This window comes from Dermochelys coriacea, chromosome 23 (genome assembly GCF_009764565.3).
Source record: "Dermochelys coriacea isolate rDerCor1 chromosome 23, rDerCor1.pri.v4, whole genome shotgun sequence".
NCBI lineage: Eukaryota > Metazoa > Chordata > Testudines > Dermochelyidae > Dermochelys > Dermochelys coriacea.
In genome coordinates, this window is record NC_050090.1 from 3,773,930 (window position 1) to 3,788,114 (window position 14,185).

A 14,185-nucleotide genomic window follows, 5' to 3' on the forward strand; every position below is an offset into this window, starting at 1 on the left:
TCAGGCCCTGCCGCTACCTCCTCCCATTCTTCCAGGTGTCAGCTGTCTGGTCTGCAGCCCGGGGTGTCCTTCCCACTAGGGTGGGCTAGGAAGTGCCTCTTGGAATAGTTTGCGGGTGGGAGCAGGGCAGGTTAGCCCAGCTCAGCAGGGGGACATAACCCAGCTGTAACTCTGGGGCTCTGGGTGTCCCGGGTGCAGCATTGGCAGGCTCCCTCTGGAGTTGTCTCCACTCCGGGGCTGTGCGTATGCCAGGACCCCATTTTGTCTCTTGGGGAGAAGTCCTTGTCTCTTTCCCCGCTCCCCAATGTTCTTCAGGGCCTCTTGGTTAAGAGAACATACCATGGCCGTTGCCACCCTGTGGAAACATGTCTCTGCCATCATCTGTGGCCTCTCGGCTGCTTTACCCTTCTCTGGGGCTTTTCCCACCCCCTGACAGGATTCACGCTTCTGGCAGTCCCTCTCCCCATGCACGCTTAGCCAGGAACTCAGCCACGACAAGGCTCAGCAGTGCCTCAGTTTACCCAGTGCAGGCAGGCAGGGAAGTAACTGCCTTGGTCCCAGATGCAGGCTTCAGGGAGTTCACCCTAGAGCTGGTGAGACTCTTGCCTCCTGGGTGGAGCTGGGTGGGGGTCCTTCCTCTGTCCCAGGTCAGGTATCTATCTACGGATGGGGAGATGTCATGAGCTTACCAGCGTTTCCCTTGGGTGACCTGCTTGACACCTCCAGGCCTGTCCGTGTGGCTCCCCTCAGTGCTTGCCCCAGGCCTTTGGTTCGTACCGAGAAAAGGGCTGGACTGTGCCTTAAAGCTCCAGTTACCTCACCTAGTTGGTCTTGTATCCTGGGACCAACACGGCTCCAAGAATGCTGCCACCGTTCACAGCTACAGGGTCCCTTCCAAGAAGTAATGCAAAAGGGGTCTCAGCCGGGATCCCCACCTACAGCACTGCCGGAGTCTGCCCAGAACTCTGTGCTGCCGGGTGTACCGTGAGTTTTGCACTCAGAACCTGCCCCAGATTGCAGTGTTCGATGTGGCTTTACTACGTGGGGATTTGCTCCAGTGTGCCGCTGTCCCCCGAAAACCTCCTTGTGAGCTTCCACCTTTCGTTCCCTTTGGGGATCAGCTGGATCTGGGGCCAGGCGAGTACAACAGGGCGAGCGCACCAGTGTGCGGAGTGGGGACTTCTCTACCAGAAGATCCTAGCCACAGGAGGCGCTGGCTGGGTAACATCTTTCTCCGCCTCAGTCACTCACACAGCTAATGTACTGGCTGCCTTCCTGGCTGGGCAGATCATGGCTTAACCCTTTGGTTCTGGGGAGGCCCCAGGAAATGGAGACTCAGGCAGAATGCCCCGTTATGCCCCATCCTTCTGCAGATATTGCAGCTTAGATCTTTGGGATCCAGGGGCTACCCAGGTCAGCTGCCCCCTCCCAGTTTGGGTTTACCCAAATCCAACATCTGGGGTGCTTCCTCCCCCCATGCCTAATCCAATCCCCTTTGGGTCTTGTTTAATAACTGGACGTACTGTCCACAAACTCACGGGCTGATCAGCCTGTGACAGACATCCTTAGACTTCTGATCCACTAACTGTATTTTCACGGATCTCAAGACCAGAAGGGACCGTTGTGATCATCTGGCCTCAGCTCCTATAGGACGCAGGCCAGAGGATGGCCCCAAAAGACTCCCTGGAGCAGGATCTTTCCAAAAAAGCCTCCCATCTTCTTGTAAACCATCCATCCAATCTTTTAAATTCCACATTGGGTGGAATTGTTCTAATCCAACAAAGCATCCAGAGAAGTGACTCCTCCTTCAGGACCCCGTTGGTGGAGCTATTCTCCCACCAGGGTGGCAACTTCCAAATATGTCCCTCCCATGGTCTTCTGCACCCCCACACCTCGAAACCTTGTCCTAAAAGCCACAGGGGTCAATTCAGACGTAAGCAGTAGGGCCCCTTTGCACTGCACCTAGTCTCCAGTATCAGCCCCATCCATTTGACTAGACGCCTGATGGCTTTAGGCCCCGGTATGGGAGCGAGACATAGGAGTCCATCTGCAGGGGGGATTGGATTCAAATCACTAGCCTACTCCAAGGCAGTGAGGAAGGCCTCTTTGTCCCCATCCTCCTCCAATTGGGGCAGTAATGTAGTATCTGTGGAGTAGACTCCCTAGCGAGGGCTCCACGTGGCCTCTTGCTCCTTGGTGCCTTGATTTCCGGTTCCTGCGTCCCTCTGCCGTGACTCGCGTTTTGGCTGCGACGTGCTTACGCGTCTTGTTCTTGCTCAGTGTGCTGGACCTGGCTGTCTCCAGCTTCGGTGCCTCCATTTGGAGCTCCTTTGCTTTCAGCCCCAGTCTCTGCGGCTCCAGCTCGTGTGTTGGGGCATTCTCCGATTCTCTCCTCCTCTCTGCTCTCAAGCTGAGCTGATCGCCTGGAACCCCTTCTGGGTCTGGACCATGGTTCTTGCCCAATTGTCCTTCTCTAGCCATGCAGCCATCTGTGCCTCATTTAACTGTTCAGCATTTAGCCTTCTCGCTCTGTACAGCTCTACAGTCTTCCATGCCATTTGCCTTAATGTTTCCTTTCACTAACCTTGGTTGGTTGGTTTTCTCCTGCTGTGGTCACTGGATGCAAAATACTACTGGTGCATCCGGAATCCCACTACTGCCACCAGGTGTCATGGATCAATATGGGTTCAGTGCTCCAGCCTTCATCCAGTCCCTTAGAACAGTGGCTCTCAATCTTCCCAGACTACTGTAACCCTTTCAGGAGTCTGATTTGTCTTACGTACCCCCAATTTTCACCTCACTTAAAAACGACTTACTTACAAAATCAGACCTAAAAAACCCAAAAGTGTCACAACTCTCTATTACTGAAAAATGGCTGACTTTCTCATTTTTACCATATAATTATAAAATAAACCCCTTGGAATATAAACATACTTTTCAGTGTATAGCATATAGCGCAGTATAATCAAGTCATTGTATTGGACTTTGGTTTGTACTGACTTCGTTAGTGCTTTTTTATGGAGCCTGTTGTAAAATTAGGCAAATACTGCATCTAAATGAGTCGATGCCCCCCCTGGAAGATGTCTGTGTATCCCGAGGAGTATGCATACCACTGGTTGAAAACCACTGTCTTAGGAGGACCACTAGGTCTTGCTTTGCCCTGAGCATAGCCTTTCCCAAAACTCTGGTACCTTTTTTTTTTCTGTCCTGATGCTCTACTGAGAGACCAGCCAAGTTCAGACTCCTATAGACACTTTTACACCTTCAGGGAGCCGGGCACCCGGGCATACGCCTGGCGAGACGAGTGAGCTTTTTAGGACAATGGAGCATTGATTAGTCATCAGGAATCTAGTCTCAGAGAGGGCTGAGGTCTGCATGGAAAAGCCAAGCTTAAACCACAATCTGTCGGGGCAGAAGCAGCTGCCCTGATATCCCATGCTCTCCTGGCGTCTATCTTGTCTCTGTACCTAGGCCCGGTACCTCCTACGTCTCTGTCTGCAACCCTGCTCTTCTCTTTCTTGGGTGGCTGAGGGTGAAGGGACCCTGTACCAGTCCTTGGGTCTGCTATTCATCTGTGTGGGCTCCCTTCAGTTCTCGACAGCACGTTTGGGGCCCCATTAGAGTCGTGAAATGTAGCCTAGCATAGCTCTGTCAGTTGGGGGACTGCAAAAGCCACTGCCCCCCTAGCCAACGCAGCTATGCTAACACAGCCATCAGCGGAGTCGCAGAGTGCTTTTAGTAGTTTGGCTACTGTCGGTCGGGGAGCTGGTGTTGCCGTACAGGTCAGCACTCCTTCTGTCGCATATGCTGCGTCTACACTAGGGAGCTTTACCAGTTTAGGTTCTGCAGGGTAGATATAGCCTCAGGCAGAGCTGTTATACACATGTGCCTCACTCCCTGTACCCAGAGGAGGCATTGACCCCTTCCGAGGCAGTGGGTAAACAGAGTCACACACTGTTCCTTAAAATGTTACAAGACATTCCTACTGGGTGTGGAGGTAGAGGTGCAGGAGCAGAGAGGGGCATGGGAATGGGGTGGGGTAGGGGTCAGGGGTGGGGTGGGGAGGAGGGGTGCTGGGTGAGTGTTGTGGGGGCGCTGGAGGCAGGAGCGCAAGTGCTGGAGAAGGAGGTGCAGCAGGAACTCGGGCACGGATGGGAACAGCAAATGGACACAGGCCCTCCCCCAAAGGCAGCGCCTGCCCCCCTTCCTGCCTCGACTGGGTTGGACCCTCCCCTGACACATGTGGGGCAAGAAGCGGGTATTGTTCTTTCCCCTTACAGGTTGGCGCTAGTGTCACTGGGCAGGGACAAGGTGGGGTCCCAGATGGATGGGGGGGGTGCTGTGAGGGGAGAAGGTGTCGTCATTGGGTGGAGGGCGTGTGCTGTGGGTGCACCTACTTGGCCCCATCGGTGAGGCGTGTGCAAGGTCACTGGCCTACTCGATGGGGGTCGGGGTGTGTGTAAGTAAAACTAGACATGATGTATCTTGATTTTTAGGAAGGCTTTTGACACCTTCCCACTTGACATTCTCCTAAGCAGCCTAGGGAAGCATGGGTCTAGAGGGAATGGCGATCAGGTGCGTGCACTCAAAGAGGAGTTATCAATGGTTTGCTGTCAGTTGGGAGGGCGTAACTGGTGGGGTCCCGCAGGGGTCAGTCCTGGGGCTGGTTCACGTTCAATATTTTCATGAATGTCTTGGACAACGGAGTGGAGAGGATGCTTATAAAATCTGCAGATGACACCGAGCTGGGAGGGGTCGCAAACACTCTGGATTGGAATTGAAAACGACCTGGACAAATTGGAGAATTGGTCTAAAATCAACAAGAGGAAAACCAGTAGAGTCCAGTGTGAAATACTTCACTTGGGAAGGAAAAATCAAATGCTCGGGGAATAACTGGCCAGGGGATAATATTGTTGAAAAATAAACTAGGGGATCTAGTGGATATGAAACCAAATAGGAGTCGGCAATGTGATGCAGTTTTAATCTAATGGCTGGGGTGTATTAACAGGAGTGCCGTATGTCAGACACGGGAGGTAATTGTGCAGCACTGGGGAGGCCTCAGCTGGAGCGCGGTGTCCAGTTCTGGGCGCCGCGCTTTAGAAGAGACATGGGCAAATTGGAGAGAGCTCAGAGGAGAGCGACAAAAAGGATCCAAAGTTTAGCAAACCTGCCCTAGGAGGAGAGGTTAAAAAAACCTGGGAGAAAAGCAGACTGAGGGGAGACCTGAGAACAGTCGTCAAAGACATTAAGGGCTGTTCGAGAAAGGATGGGGGTCAGCTGTTCTCCACGTCCGCTGAAGGGAGAACAAGACGTAAAGGGCGTAATCTGCAGCAAGGGAGACTGAAGGTAGATATTCGGAGCTCTCGGGGAAGGGAAGCTCTGGAGTAGGCTTGCAAGGGAGGTTATGGAATCCCGTCACTGGACAATCCCCTGTCCGGGCTGCTCTAGGGTTACTTGGTCCGGACTCGGCACAGGGGTCTGGACTAGACGGTTTCTTGTGATTCCTTCCGGCCCCACATTGTTATGATTCTGTCTGCCTGGGCAGGGGGCAAGCAGCTGCCAGCTGGGCAGATTGATGGCAGGCGGGGGGCACTGAGTGGGGTGGCGGATGGAGAAGGGATCCCGGGGGTGGGGGGCTGGGATTTAAACCAGGGGAGTGTGGGGGAGCTGGTACAGTGAGTTCATTATGGGAATTAGAAAGGAAAGAATGCAGGTTGGGGGACTCTGCTTTGGGAAGCAGAGACTAAAAAAGACTTTTTGGGGGTGGGGGAACTGAACAACTGGCTGACTATGAGCTCCCAGTGCAACCTTGGGGCCAAAAGAATCACAACGATCCTGGGCTGTATAAACAGGGGAAACTCGCATAGGAGCAGAGAGATTCTTTCCCCTCTGTGTTTGGCACCGGTGCGACCGCTGCTGAGATCCTGTGTCTGCCTTTTCAAGAAGGATGTTGGTAAATTGGAGAGAGGTCGGAAGCGTCACGAGAATGATCAAAGGGTTAGAAAACCTCCCTGGTAGGGAGAGACTCACGGAGCTCAATCTGCTTAGCTTAACAAAGAGAAAGTTCAGGGGTGGCTTGATCCCCATCTATCAGCACCTACAGGGGCAACAAATATTTAATCAAGGGCTTGTCAGTCTCGTGGAAAAAGGTTGAACACAATCCAATGGCTGGAAGTTGCAGCTGGAAATATTCAGAGGGGAATATCAGATGCACAGTTTCACCAGTGAGGGGCATTGCCCCTTGGGACAGCTCCCCACGGCTTCCAGCTCTGATGATTTTAAACTTAAGACTGTGGCTGTCTTATTAAACGATCTGCTCTAGCTCTGAGGGGAAGTTCTCTGGCGGGGGGGGGGTCATGCTGGATGATCACAGAGGTCCCTCCTGTCCTTGGACGTGGCCCACACCCTTTAAGAGTGACCCATCCTCTGGGTAGGGAGCAAAGGGCATTACCCATGGCAGGGCTGGGCGAGAGGAGAGAGGCATTCAATGCATTCCTGCTGCATGACTGTGGGGTGTACACAGGGCGGGGATGTCACCTGTTGGGTCAGTATTATGTGTTTCCCTCTAGTGGCTGGTCCACATAGAGGATAACGGCCTTACTACCGCTGCTGGCTAACGGAGCTCCTCCTTCCGCTGAAGTGAGCATTGTCTGTGCCTCGGCCCAAGCCCCTTTGACTTCGGTGGTGTCGGGCTCAGGCCCATTGTGCTGAAGGTCCCGGTTTTTGACCCTGCCCATGGAGGAGGGGAAGCATTTATGCTTTTCCCAGGCTCTTCATTGACAGCCCGTTTCTCCTCTTCTCCCCCCCCCCCGCCATCAGAGGACGCCCAGAACCTGATCAGCCGCTTGGCCACGCGGCGCCGGCTGGCGGTGGGTGAGGACTGGTCCCAGGACGTGCAGCTGGGCGAGCAGAGCGAGCTGCGCTATTCCTACCACGTGCTGTGCGACGAGCACTACTACGGCGAGGGCTGCTCCGACTACTGCCGCCCCCGCGACGACCCCTTCGGGCACTACGCCTGCGACGAGCTGGGCGCCCGCATCTGCCTGCCCGGCTGGAGGGGGGAGTACTGCTCCGAGGGTGAGTGAGTGATGGCCCCCGATACACCCCGCCCCCTGGATATACCCCGCCCCCGGGGGAATCTCTGAATATACCACGCCCCCCGCCCCGCCGGTCCTCTGACTACACCCCGCCCCCTGGATATACCCCGCCCCCGGGGGAATCTCTGAATATACCACGCCCCCTGGATACACCACGCCCCCCGCCCCGCCGGTCCTCTGACTACACCCCGCCCCCTGGATATACCCCGCCCCCGGGGGAATCTCTGAATATACCACGCCCCCCGCCCCGCCGGTCCTCTGACTACACCCCGCCCCCTGGATATACCCCGCCCCCGGGGGAATCTCTGAATATACCACGCCCCCTGGATACACCACGCCCCCCGCCCCGCCGGTCCTCTGACTACACCCCGCCCCCTGGATATACCCCGCCCCCGGGGGAATCTCTGAATATACCACGCCCCCTGGATACACCACGCCCCCCGCCCCGCCGGTCCTCTGACTACACCCCGCCCCCTGGATATACCCCGCCCCCGGGGGAATCTCTGAATATACCACGCCCCCTGGATACACCACGCCCCCCGCCCCGCCGGTCCTCTGACTACACCCCGCCCCCTGGATATACCCCGCCCCCGGGGGAATCTCTGAATATACCACGCCCCCTGGATACACCACGCCCCCCGCCCCGCTGGTCCTCTGACTACACCCCGCCCCCTGGATATACCCCGCCCCCGGGGGAATCTCTGAATATACCACGCCCCCTGGATACACCACGCCCCCCGCCCCGCCGGTCCTCTGACTACACCCCGCCCCCTGGATATACCCCGCCCCCGGGGGAATCTCTGAATATACCACGCCCCCTGGATACACCACGCCCCCCGCCCCGCTGGTCCTCTGACTACACCCCGCCCCCTGGATATACCCCGCCCCCGGGGGAATCTCTGAATATACCACGCCCCCTGGATACACCACGCCCCCCGCCCCGCCGGTCCTCTGACTACACCCCGCCCCCTGGATATACCACAGCTCCCACCCCGGGCGGACCTCTGACTACACCATGCCCCCCGGATATACCACATCTCCGCCCCCGGCGGATCTCTGAATACACCATGCCCCCTGGATATACCATGCCCCCGGATATACCCTGCCCCCAGTGGACCTCTGAATACACCACGCCCTCCGGATACACCACGCCATCCTCCCCCCCGCGGACCTCTGACTATACCACACCCACCACCCCCCTTCAGACCTCTGAATACACCACGTGCCCGGATATACCACGCCCCCCCCGGCGGATCTCTGAATATATCACGCCCCCCCCCAGACCTCTGAATATACCACTCCCCCTAGATATACCATGCCCTCCCCCCCGTGGACCTCTGACTATACCACGCCCACCCCCCCAACCTCTGAATATACCACACCCCCCAGATATAGCACGTCCTCCCCCGGGACCTCTGACTATACCACGCCCCCCCCAGCGGACCTCTGAATATACCATGCCCCCTCTTTCTGGGGCCTCTGAATACACCAGGTCCCCCGGATATACCACACCCCCCACCAGGACCGCTGAATACACCGCATGCCCTGGATATACCATGCCCCCCCAGACCTCTGAATATACCACACGATCCCCAAGCCCTCCAATTATATCTCATTCACCCCCCCCAGCCCCGACTCCTGACTATACCATGCTCTTCCCCCCCACCCCCACCCCCACCCCCCGGACCACTCTAAATACACCTCGCTAGCCCCCCGGAGTACATCTTGCTCTGCCCCAACCCCACCCAGAATACATGCTGCCCTAGGTCCCCCCCAAATACTCCTCTTTCTCCCCACATACTCTCCTGAATAAACCTCGCTCACTGAATACGCCTTGGTCGCCCAATATACCTTGACCCCCCCAACACATCTCGCTTTCCTGTCCCCCCAAACACGTCTCTCTCCCCCATGCCTCCAAACCTTCCCCAAATACACTTCTTTCCCCCAAAGACACCTCGCTCTTCCTGTTCCCCAACACACACCTCGCTCCCCCAATACACCTCAATCCAGCCATGACCTCTTCTCCCCCCTCCATGCATCTCACTTCCCCTGCCTCCCCCATCACACTGGGACACTTTTCAGGGCTACCCAAGCTGCCCAGGTGACTCTCTACTAGAGGGGTAAGCAAACATTTTGGCCCGAGGGCCATATCGGGGAATAGAAATTGTATGGCGGGTCATGAATGCTCACAAAATTGGGGTTGGGGTGGGGCTGGGGATGAGGAATTTGGGGTGTAGGAGGGTGCTCTGGGCTGGGATCGAGGGGTTTGGAGGGCAGGAAGAAGATCAGGGCTGAGGCAGGGGTGCAGTTTCCAGCTGGGGGTGCAGGCTCTGGGTTGGGGCTGGGGATGAGAGGTTTGGGGTGCAGGAGGGTGCTCCAGGCTGAGGCAGGGGTTGGGGCATGGGGAGAGTCTCAGGGGGTGCAGGCTCCAAGGGGCACTTACCTCAAGTGGCTCCTGGAAGCAGTGGCGTGTCCCTTCTCTGGCTCCTAGGTGGAGGCGCGCCCCAGCGGCTCTGCACGCTGCCCCATCCGCAGGCACCGCCCCTGCAGCTCCCATTGGAGAATGTAGGAGGTGGAGCAGGGCCACGCTGCAGCTTCCGGGAACCGCATGATGTGGCCCCCGACCCAGTGCCCTGGCCAGAGCACCAGAGCAGGGCCAAGCCACGTGGTGCAGCTCATGGGCCGTAGTTTGCCCACCCCTGCTCAACCACCTGCTCACAGCATGACAGCCTATCTATGCCAACCAGGGCAAACCCTCCCAGCTCTACTGCCCGCTGGCAGCATGGCATGCAGCTCTGAGCTCCACGAGCCCCGCTCTTCCCCCAATGCAGGCTAGCAATTTGCACCCCACACCACCCCGCCCCTTGTTTCAGCCCAGTGCACCAACCCGCTGCCGGTGTGGAGACAGAGGGCGACCCAGGTTGCTGGCTTCCCCTCAGCTCAACAGCGTCCTGAGTGCAAAGCGCCTGGCTGTGTCCAGACTAAAACCACATATAAGCTTGTTGAACGTCGCTTACGATAAAGATCCGGAATAGGTGCAAGGAACAGGATTGGCAATGCCAGGTAGGTCCCTATGGGTACAGTTACACTGCAATAACAAACCCGTGGCACTGAGTCTCAGAGCCCTGTCAGCTGACTCAGACTTGCAGGGCTCGGGCTGAACATTGCTGTGTAGATGCCTCATTGTGGGATTTCAGAGCCCGGGCTCCATCTCGAGCCTGAGCGTCTCCACTGCAGTTTTATAGCCCCGCAGCCCGAACCCAGCCATGGCCGTGCTGCGGGTCTTTCGTCGCTGTATCGACGTCCCTGATGTATATTCCGCACGTGGCTGACGTCGGAGGCTGGCGGCAAGCGGTGTCCGTTGGTTGATGCCCGTGCCGTTGTCCTCCTCGCACTCAGACCTCAGGGCACAAAGGGCGGCATGGACCGGTGCCCCTCCACTTTCTCCTTGACTCCAACTCAGGCCATGTGGCAGTCTCCGTGTCCACAGCGATCCTTGTTCTTTCAGAACCTGCAGCTATAGATCACGTACATCGTTTCGTAGCCGTACGAGTTAACTGGTTCATATTCTAGTTCTCCCTGCAGAGCGGGACTATGCCCAGAGTCTTGGGATTTAAGAACCGAGTTGCTTGCCCCCGTTCCTTCTCCAGCAGCGATGAACACCAGGGCTGCCTTCGTGGTCTCGGAGACACTCAGCAAGTGGAGCGTTAGCTCCCTTCTTCGGGGAGGGAAGGAGCGACAATGTTTGAAGGCCAGGAGACTGCAATCGGACCCAGGCCCACAGGCGGCAGCCTCAGACTGTGGGAAGCACCCCTCTGAGCACAAGCTCCTAGTAGGGAAGCTGGCCACCTGGTTTTGAACCTCTTTTTGGGGTTTGCCCCCCATCCGACACTGAGAAAAGCCAGTATTGGATGGAGGATGCCATTTTAAGGAGCATGGTGCGTGGCAGCTCACGCCTGTGGGGATGGGGCAATGCGCTCCTCAAAATGGCACCCCTCACGTGGCCTGATCTTGTATACACACTGTGCGTGTGAGGTCACACCTCAAAATGGCACCCTGCCGTGCGGCACCACTGCGTGCGAGGTCACACCGGTGGTGGCGGGCCCATGCCATTCCCAAAAGTACCGGCATGCCTGGTATTCCAGGAATGTGTGAGAGGCCACCTGAGCTCTGCGATTGAGGCAGGGTCTGTGAAGCCCAAGAAACCCTCTCATGAGAGTAAGGGGCTTGGTTGACCATCAGTGGTGTAGTGGAGCCACCCGCAATCCCACTTGAACAAAAACAAAATGGTTTCCTCCACGTGGTCACATGGAGGAAGCCATTTTGTAAAGTACACTGGGTGTCCTCCACACAGTGCGATCTCGCTGAGAGGTCATGCTGGCAGGGCAGGGTACCAGTACTTCAGAAACGCAGGACTGCAGTAGACACAATGGCGGATTCCCTTCCAGAACTGCCTCTAAAAGAAAAGATCCCTCCCTTACTTGGTCCATGTCGGGAGAGTCCTTGCGTGCAGGTCCTAAGTGCATAGAGCTGCCTAAATCTTCCATTCAAGAAGGGACAGCGTGAAAGGGGAAGGATCCATCGGTACCAGCTCCAACTCGTGGACTGACAGATCGGCATCCCACGGCTTTATCTGGGAGTTGCACCCTGGACTTCCCTTCCACAGGACTGCTTCAGTCTAGGATGGATCCGTCCTCGGGCGCACCAGATCTGTCAGCACCAACCTCCAGTACTCCCCGTACTCCAGTTTAAATTGAGACCTTTACTACTCCGGAAAATATTTTTGCCTTTGTATACCTGCAGTCTCCTCTGTTATCAGTCCAGTTCTCCTCAGAGACATCTCTACACCAGAAGACATCAATTTGTAAACCCTAGTACAGCTACAGGTCAGAGCATTGCTCCTCCGGTACCGCTGGTAAAACAGGAGATGACTTTTTCATCAGAGGACTCTGACCTTCTGGACCAGACTTCAAGCCCTCTGAGAGAGAGATCAGCCCAGGCAGAGCCTCTAGGAGCCATCCTCCTCTCAGACAACACTACCAAAGGGACCGATGGTGTCCAGTGTCTTGGGGGACTCCCCTTCCCCCCAGCCGGTTGACCCATCATATTGACCTTACTGGGGCTCTTGAGATCCATGCAGGAATTGTTCTGGATCTGTGCAGGAATTGCACTTATCACCTCCCACTATATGGTACCACAGGCTCCGTTGGAGCATGTGGAGGAGGAAATCAAACTGGCTGCGACGGTCCTAACAGGTGTGTCATCCTCCTCCCACAATGAGGCAAATGTGCCATCATCCCCTCTCCTGACTGATGACTACAGGCAGTACCAGGAGCTTTTACAGAGGCATGTGACCGAGCTCCAGATCCCTCTTGAGGAGGTCCATGACACAAAGTGTAGGCTCCTGGAAGGAAGCCATTTTGGAGCCTGCAAGGCCCTCCTGCGTCCATTCCCTGAACAGGGCAGAAAAGCAGAACCTGGCTCCACTGAAAGAGGCCGAGTTCCTGTTCACCCACCCAGCGCCAAACTCCTTGGTGGTACAGGCAGCCAGAGAGCCGTCCGGATTGCCGTCCCCCAGGCAACTCCATTTGACCAGGGTGATAAACGCCTTGGCCTCTTAGGGCGAAAGCTATTTTCATCGACCAGCCTCCATGTTTGAAGCGCTAACTACCAGCCTCTGTTGGCAAAACACGATTTCACAAACTCCGCTACATTGGTGGGGCTCAAAGATAAACCATCTTTTCAATGAGGAGATGAATGAGTCACTTCACTCCCTTCAGGACTCTAGGATAATCGTCCGCTCCCTGGACCTTAGTCCCGAAGAGGGAACACCCCAAACACAGCTCCAGGCCCAGCCATGTCTCCCCCCCGCCCCCCGACCCCAGCACCTTCACAAACTGCCATGTAAACAACAGAGGGTTCACAGACAGTGCTCGTTGGCTTCTTCCACTTCAGCTGCCCCTGCTGAAGCCCACCCGCCAACCAGGGTTTCTTTTGATGGGACGCTTGAGATAGCTCTATCGTTGGGTAGCTCTATCAAGTCCCTCCTCTCCCCCAAACTTTTGGTGGTCATCTCGCCCTCTTTGCACACCACCGGAGGGCAGGAACAACAGAGACGAGTGGGTGCTAGAGATAATCCACTGGGGCTACGGGATTGAGTTTCTTGCCCCGCTTCCCTGTCACAAGGAGATTCTCTACCAGCAGCTGGGTTCTCTCCACCAGATGCTGCTCATGGAGCCTCGAGGCAAAGGGGTTCTACTCCCCAATCTTCGTTGCTCCCAAGAAAAATGGATGTTGAAGGCCCGTTCTCAATCTTCGACAGCAAGTCAAGACTCCGAATGGTTACGCTGGCATCAATAATCCTCCCCTTAGAAGAGGGCGCGTGGTTCGTGGCTCTCAGCATGAAAGATGCTTACTTTCCCGTGGACACGTATCAGCCCGACACAAGGTCCCTCGGGTTTCTGGTAGGGCAAGAACACGGCCAGTTCAGAGTACTTCAGGACTAACCAGAGCACCGCATGTCTTCACGAAGGTCTTCTCAGTGATGGCGGCCCAGATGAGACAAAACAGTTACACAGCTTTCCCATATGGGGATGAGTTGCTACTAACAGGCAAATCCAGTCAGGAGATCAGTTGCCAATCATATTCTTAGACTCCCAGGGATGCCAGGAGAGTATGTAAACAAAGAAAAGTCCGTTTTGCCTCCCACAAGAATGATAGACTTGATGGGGGCTACCCTAGTTTGGAGCTCACCAAGGGCCTGCCTCCCCGTGGAGAGAAGCTCAACTTGGTAAGAAAAGTCACGCTCAGACCATGAACTGCAGTCAAAGGCTGTCTTTCTCTATTATGCCACATGGCCTCGTGTACTTGGGTCATGCCGTTTTGCCAGGCTCCACTTGTTGTCTGCAGTCCTGTCTCTGATCTGACAACATGAACATCAGGGTAACAGTTCTCATAGATTCATAGACTTTAAGGCCGGAAGGAACCATCATGGTCATCTAGGCTGACCTTGTGCACCTCACAGGCCACAGAACTCACCCACCCACTCCTGTAATAGACCTATAATCTCTAGCTGAATTACTGAAGTC

The 14,185-nt window shown here is 55.9% G+C and overlaps 1 protein-coding gene across 3 annotated transcripts in view; it reads left to right on the forward strand.

Annotated features, from left to right (window-relative positions):
* Positions 1 to 14,185, forward strand: part of DLL3 (delta like canonical Notch ligand 3) — a 254,716-nt gene that overhangs the window by 28,655 nt on the left and 211,876 nt on the right. For all 3 annotated transcript variants that reach the window (XM_038381832.2, XM_043501618.1, XM_043501620.1), the window contains exon 4: positions 6,820 to 7,077. In XM_038381832.2, the coding sequence (XP_038237760.2) occupies positions 6,820 to 7,077 (258 nt within the window). The remainder of the gene's footprint in view (positions 1 to 6,819; positions 7,078 to 14,185) is intronic.